At 34.2% G+C, this 7862-nt stretch overlaps 1 protein-coding gene across 1 annotated transcript; it reads right to left on the reverse strand.

Moving 5' to 3' along the window:
• Positions 1624 to 6617, reverse strand: LOC18609096 (protein DETOXIFICATION 12). The gene is made up of 7 exons (XM_018116506.1): positions 6051 to 6617; positions 3382 to 3926; positions 3204 to 3290; positions 2989 to 3045; positions 2629 to 2867; positions 2328 to 2533; positions 1624 to 2031 (listed from the first exon to the last, which is right to left on the reverse strand). Exons 1-7 carry the CDS (start codon positions 6303 to 6305, stop codon positions 1990 to 1992), a joined length of 1431 nt encoding a protein of 476 aa, XP_017971995.1. The 5' UTR covers positions 6306 to 6617; the 3' UTR covers positions 1624 to 1989.

Here is a 7862-nt window from a genome sequence, read left to right on the forward strand (position 1 = left end):
GAAATGTGTATTTTTCCCTATATATTATATTTTCAGCAGGTTTCAAAGTTTTTGGAAAAAATAACCAAAATGCCCTTGTGGGACAAAAAAATTTTTTTTTATTGTTTTGATTTGGAAATAGCTTATAATCTTTTAAAATATGATATTTAGTAATTATTGCTCACAGGGGAGGTACGAAAACTTATATTAAGTCTTGCGAGGTTTCAGCTGGCATTCAGGGTAATGAATGTCTATCGGGACATTGCGACAGTTGTCACAGGCTCGAGGAGAGTACCAGGTCTTGACACCACAAATTGGCTTATAGGGCTTATTCTAACACATGATTGGGTGATATATTACTAGATAGAGTATGTCTAGGCAAATAAGTTAAGTGAACTCGTTGATATTGAACGAGCCGCATAGTGGTGATTGTGCTTGAATGTATATTTTGTTCAAGGTTGTGTGGTTACCTCGTCAATGTGATGCATAAGTTACTACCTATTGTTTGATATTATAAATGTGTATGATTGTTATTGCCCATACATATGATTGTTTCTTCTGAATTTGAAATGTAAAAGTGATGAGTTGTGATTAATGATTACTACACAGGGAATGGCAAAGTACACATTAAGGTGTGTATAGTTTTCATTCGATAAGCACGTTCCGGACGATGATATGGTCCAGTTAGAAGGCATCGCGATCCCCATGGTTTGGTTTACCATCAATGGCCTTGGCCATGGACGTGTCTTGTTACTTGGGAAGACCCTTTTCTTGTTACCATCATGCTAATAGCATACAGATGCTCAGAAGCTACTAGTAAGCTGTTTAATGAGCAAATGTGTGCTTCGATGGGTTTGACAAATTACTACGTATATGCATTTCATATATTTGTGTATCTTGAATTAATTGTTTTATGTGAATCACTTCCGTTATACATATTGGTTTTCACTTGCTCACTGAATTAATGAGAACTCAGCTCAATGTCTTGTTCCCATGTTTAGATAAATAGCTTTTGGAGCTAAGAGAGTCTTACTTCAAGGGCAAAGAAGGAATGCCTTATGATAAGGGGGCAAAAGCAAAGTGATTTGAGTTCCAAAAAAATAATTTGAACTCAATCAATCAAAATGGAAATATGCAATAAAAGAAATGAAACGAATGAGAAAAAGAGAAAATAATATGATCAAAGAGCAAGATTTGAGGAGTAAAAAGGATTGATATCTCAAAGAGAATCCTTCACATGACAAAAAAAAAATAACCCTTGATTTAAATATCCTTAAATTCCAAACTAAAATTATTGAAAAAATAAAATCTTCCTCTTAACCTCTTTTGGTCGCTCATTTTATCTACTCTATGAAGAAAGTCTATACCCTTTATCTTAATTTAAGTTATGAAATTAAATTTGCTATGTCTTTTGCTTTTTCCTCCTATCAATGCAAGAGAACCTCTTCTGATAAGAACTATTATGCATGGGATAAAATGTAAATACTTGATTCTGACCAGTATTACATAATCTCTTCAAAAGAAGCTGTTTTACAAGATTAACATTACCATAAGAAATGTAGGAGGTAACTTGGAACATGTAGCAAAGTTACATTATTACTAGTGAAAGTAACCTGAAACAAGTATCAAGCTTAGTTTTCTATATGCAGCAAAATGAAAGTGACCTTGGAACAAGTGCCAAGGTTCTTGTGCTAATTTTATTTTTAAGATGTTTTTGAGAGTTTTGATTTGGGTGGTTCAAACATAGACATAATTAAGAAGCCTTCTTCCTAATCTTCTCCGAATTACATGAGTGTTTCCCCTTTCCCCCTCTTTTAATATAGGTGACACTTCTACACATGTTGTCACAAAACTCAAATTAACTACTATTATCCTTTAACATTTATTAGACGAGGCTGTAATGTTCTATGAGTTGACATCTTCAAATTGGTTGCATTGATTACACCCCTACAAAACTATCCCATTAACTCGGGATTTAATTCTCCTTTCTCACATAGTTCCTTTCTCTATTTAAGAGCTTCCTTGAACTAGCCTTTCCCTTGCTTTACTTGCCTGCAATTTGACACAATCCAGAAAATAAAATGTAAGAGACGATGTGTAAAAAATTTGAGTAATATTCAAGCAAATCTCGAGGCAGTTCAAAGTTCACAGTTTTATTAAAATGTGCAATCAAAAGTATAAAAGATTATTAAATCATGGCATCCCTTGAGACTTTTGCTTGTTTCTGTCAGATTAGTACAATGCTGTTATTCCCTGTTTTTAGCATCAAATTAACCAAGCTAAGCTACAGTAATCTTGGACCAGAAGAGAAAGGGGAGCCTATAAAGGAGGGAGCATGGATCACGGACCTGATTTTCCCAATTTATGCAACTTGTTACAATTGCAAGCAAAATTGTTTGGGTAAAAGCACCGGACTGTATACCAATCCACAGGCCCATCCCTCTCAACTTCAGCCAGAAAGCAAGGGTCGCAGCTACAGGAATTCCACAAAGATAAAATGCTCCCAGGTTGATATAAGCTCCTATGTGCTGCCATCCACATCCCCTTGCAATACCTAATTCGATTAAGTATTTGCAAGACTACAATATCATTGATCGTTTCTGGAAGAGACATTATTCACTAAAAGTGAAAGATAGCAAGAAGTTTAACCTGAAAGGACCCCCTGTAAGCTGTCAAGAATAACAGACACACAAACCAAAGGAGCCATGGTTGTGACATAATCCACGACTTCCTTCTCATTGCTGTAAACATATCCGAAAACATGTCGGCTGGCAAACAGGGTTCCACTGACTACAAGGGTTTCTAAAACTGCAAGAACCATCCCAGCATACACAGCTACACGCGCTGCTTGGGGATTCCCTGCCCCTAGTTCATTTGAAACTCTAGTACTATACAAATTGACATCGCTTGTTAATCAATTTGGCACGAAACAGCTGCCGTTTCATCCAGTAAAACATTCATAATATACAATAACACAATATTTATTTGTGCATGAACGATAGAGCAAACCTTGCCGCCGCACCAAGTCCATATGGTATGGCATAAAGTGTTGCGATGGTGTTGAGACTGCTTGGAAAATTGAAAAAGATGTTATTAGAATAATTACATTATGCACAAAGAATAGATATTTATATAAATCTTATGCTGACACTAAAATCACAATATCCAATTGATATTCAGAGGATACAAAATCTTCAGCTCCAAAACAATAGCGAAGAACGTACCACACAGACAGGACAGATGTTTCCAGCTCTGGATTTGGTAAAATCCCAGAGAGCAAGATAAGTAGCTCAAACGACCACCATTCAAGGCTGTGATTAATTGTTTGAATAAACAAGACATTAGAGATCTTCAATAGCTGATAGGCATATACATGAAAGGAAGAAAAAGGAAGCAACATACCAAACCATAACTGCAGAAGGGATAGCAAAGCCAAAAAACTCTCTAATTCCTTGGAATAATTCCATTGTAATTGGGACACGAGTTTTTGCACAGGTTGGAGAGTACCACATGTATAGTGCAAGGAAAATCACATTTAACCAGTTTGAGATACTAATTGCTACTGCTCCTCCTAAATTTCCTAGTTCAGACTTGAATACCAAAGCCCAACAGAGAGGTATATGAATTAAAAGACTGGCACAAGAGCAGATGAGCATGGGAGTGATCAAACTTTGTGTCTGAAAGTAACGAACTAGTGGTTGAAAAGTTGCATAGGCAAATAGTGCTGGGATGAGCCATAGAATGAATTTACCCGCTTCATGCGAAATTAAGGGATCTTGGCCAATGAAAACAAGTAGCCTTCCCATGTAGATCCATAGTATCGACAGAGGGATGCATACTAAGATCAAACAAAAGATAGCAGTGTATGTATGGGTTCCCACTTTTCGGTATTGTTGAGCTCCATAAGCTTGTCCACACAGTGTTTCCAGTGCACAAGCCATTCCTAGCTGTACACATTACAAAATTAAGGCAGTTGAAATTATAAGTTTAGATAGAAGTGACAAGTCCATCCCAAACTCAATTAAGCTCAAGGGTCAGTAAATCAATCATCCAATCTGTTGGATTTCTTGTGCTTATTCATTTATTTAGTGATAAATAACTCTCTTATTGAACTGCAAGCATATACTATTTTATGTCAACATGTAGCCTAACCTGCTGGCTTTTCTCCAAAAATATAAACAATGCTTGTGAAAATTGTAAGTTATCAGAGAATTTAGTGCTTGTCCAAGTCTTCCTATTGCAGATTCGACAGACTAAACTTGTGTCAGGTAGAGATTAATTACCCACAACCAAAATCGAGTAAAAGAAACAACCAATTGAAAGATAATGCAAATAAAGCTGCAGTTTTGTCACTTTGCTTGACAGATCTGAGTTACATGCTCATTGCATAAGGCTAAGAATTTAATTAGGCCACGTGTTTTGTACTTATTAGTCAAAATGTTTGATGGTATCCTTCCTAAACAGCAAGCACAATGCACATGTGTTTCAGACAAACATTATCAATCAATAACGCTCCAAACTTGACCGAAGAGTAGAAAGTTTTCCCACCACAAATACTAGCTCCCCAAGATAGTGAACAATAAAGTATTCTCATATAACAATTTATAGCTGAACATTTTATCAGGAAACAAATAAGCTTCATCTGACCATTTACTGAAACTTGCTCACCAAGAGATTGATATATAAAAGACGAGCAGCTTCTTAAATTTGACAAATTACCTTATTTGAGTGTATATTAAAAGCTTATTTCTTTTAGTAATGACCCTGTAGTCCTTTGACACTTGACATTCACCAAGTTTTCAATAAAAAGGGGAAATAAAAACTTGGAAATCCCTGACTGTGTGCTTTCAATATATATATATATAGTGTAGAGCCAACCAATAAAGAAAACTTGCTTTCCAAAGAGATTCAACAATTAAAAAACAAAAGCAAGAGCATCTTCTCTTAAATATTACTTGATTTTGATTACTTTATTTGGGTCAGCTGACTATATACCTTGCACTTGCATGCCTTGGTAATTTTGCAATCGACTATAGTTTTTTAATGTAAGCCAAAAGGTCCAAAACAATGAAAGGGAAATATTACTATGAATGATTGAATATAATAAGATGGAAGGAGACCGCTTGGAGTCAATAGAGATAGCCAAAAAAAAAAAACAGAAACTAATTGGTATAAAATTTCCAAAGAACAATGCCGGCTGGGACCACTTTGTGGTGCTGGCCAAACATATTGAGATTGCTTCGATTGATTGATAGATAGATATTTATTAATGTAGTCCACACAAAAACTGACAAATTAAAGCTGTTTTCATATTTAAAAAAAAAAAAAAAACAGAAAGACAAAAGCTATCTTTCTACAGAGAAACAATATCATGGGGAACTCCTGATTTTCCAGGAAAAACATCTCAGACAGTTTATATACTAATTATGGTGCCAAAAATAGGCGCAAATTCATATAGCATATAGCACAAACTTTGGTTCCTCAAGATCAAGAATCATTATTACTAGTTAAGAAGTGAAATTCCTTTTCCTTTGTCAACGTCTTATTCTCCTAGGACAATTAAGTATTTCCAGACTCAAGTTATATATCATATCTGCTCTCTTGTATTCGTTAATTTGGATCTACACCAGCAGTACCATTACAAAGACATAAAACAAAGTTTATGTTAAGCCGTTGCAACTCTGCAAGTGAGTGAGTACCCCAGAATCCTACATATCTAATCATCAGTTTCTACTGCGGCAAAGCTCTATAGAATTGAAATGGCTTTTCTGCAAGAACAATGGAAGATTAATTTCCCCCCTTTTTTTTTCATTTCTCTAGTAATTGATCGGCAACATATATCCTCACCATGGTTAAATTCTGCTACCACAAATTTGAAGGTTGAAACAAACATTGATGAAGCGTGACTTTAGCATATCATTTCAAAAGCAGGAGTCAACATACAAACAAATAATAAGACAGGCAATTGGACCAAAAAGAGATAGAAACAAAAGAACAAACTTTTTTCAAATTTCATTAGACGTGTCAAAATCTAAGTTTAATAGTTAGAAGCAAAATGCAAAATGACTTACAAGAAGACTGAAGCCGGTAACGCCAGAGAGAGATATGGCTATGGCAGAGCTTGAAAGAGCAAGCTCACCCAGATGACCCACCATCATAGTTGAGATAACCTGTAAGAGGTACTGCGATATGGTGACAGCCACCATAGGGCCTGCAAGGTAACCCAGCCTTTTAACTTCTTCAATGAAAACAACCCACGTACATGTTGAGGATGAATTACTTTCTGGTCGCACTTGTTTCTCTTTTGCTATCAAACTCTCTTCCATGCTCCAGCAGTAGTGCACGCTGCTTTGAGTTTCAACCGCCTCTCTCACTTCCTCTGGAGTCTTGACATTGGTCGTAGTTTATGTGGGCGTACATTGATTGGTGGAGCCGACTCAATTAAAACGAGAGACATAACGACGCACACGAGATGACGTAACAAGTTAACAAATTGGGCTCAAACTTGAAATCAGTCCTTTCAACTTTTTTCTGGGTTTTGAAAAGCAAAAGGACAGGGTTAACCGTGTTACAGGGGTAGTGTATGAGTGGCAGGTGGCAAATCCACCGATTCCTGTCCGGTTGTTTTTGGGGTTTGGAAATTATCTTAGCTCTAAGGTACTTCTGATTTATATTATCTTGAATTATTTTGAATTCGAATTATCTCAAGTTTAAAAAGATTTCATGTCATTTTGAAATTACATAACCATTTTTATAAATTCTAATCTCATAAATGTTTTTATAATTAATGCTCTAAAGTTTTGTATACAGATTATTTGAATATTATTCATTATCAAAATTCAATAAATCTATCTACCTATGATATGAGAATACTAGTATTTATTATTATTATGTGTTGAAATTGAAAAGGTATATTTCAATATTTTTGTCTTATTTGGCATTGCTTTAATTTTTTAATTTTAATGATATTTGGTGTAGACTATAAATACAATTATATTAAAAAGGTTTGCATAGTCTTTGACCTTTAACCCATTGGACCAGATAGCCTACTAGCTTTTCAGTTTCAAATTTCTTTTTTCATTTATTATGTGCGCATGCTCTATTTTAACTCTTTAGACATTATATCATAGTTTTTTTCATTAATGTTTCCACTTTTCAAAATTTCTGCTTATGTCTAGCATTCTTTTTTTTTTTTTTTATGGACGTAAATTATAAAAACTAGCAATTGGATATAGACTGAGTGTCCAATCGGAATGTTATAAAGTACACCGCGTTAATAAAAGAAAAAACTACAATTAATAAAAATAACATAATAAGTCAAATAGGTCAATTTATAATTGGCCTAACCTTAATATTTAAAACTGATAGGAAACAATAATATTTACAATTAATTAATATAATGCTGATCTTGTCACAACATGCAATTCAGGAATTCGATTACTTGATGTAAATAGAAATCACTATCAATCTTTTTTATATATGTTAAATTAGCCACCTAATTAAATATATCCTTTTTTAATGGAATCTTAAACTTGATTTAGGTTAATTAAAAAGCATAAGTTCTGGTTTACAAAATAAAATTGGATTCAGGAGTACAACTAGGGAAGGTATTAGCACCCCATGACCCCCATTTAAAAAAAAATATCAATTAATCATGAGTTATTATATTTTTTTAAAAAAATTATGCGTTATTCTATTTTAATCTTAATAAAATGATCCTTAATTTTGTATTCAATTTAACTTCTCTTAATTATTATCATTATTTTTTCTCTTTTTCTTTCTTTTTTTATTGCACCATTATTAAAATATTGAAGATTTTCTAAAGGTCTTCCCAACACTTTTGGTGGGATATAAAAGAAATCCGTCTCACCTCATGAGTATCC

The sequence above is a fragment of the Theobroma cacao genome, chromosome 2 (assembly GCF_000208745.1).
Source record: "Theobroma cacao cultivar B97-61/B2 chromosome 2, Criollo_cocoa_genome_V2, whole genome shotgun sequence".
Lineage (NCBI taxonomy): Eukaryota > Viridiplantae > Streptophyta > Magnoliopsida > Malvales > Malvaceae > Theobroma > Theobroma cacao.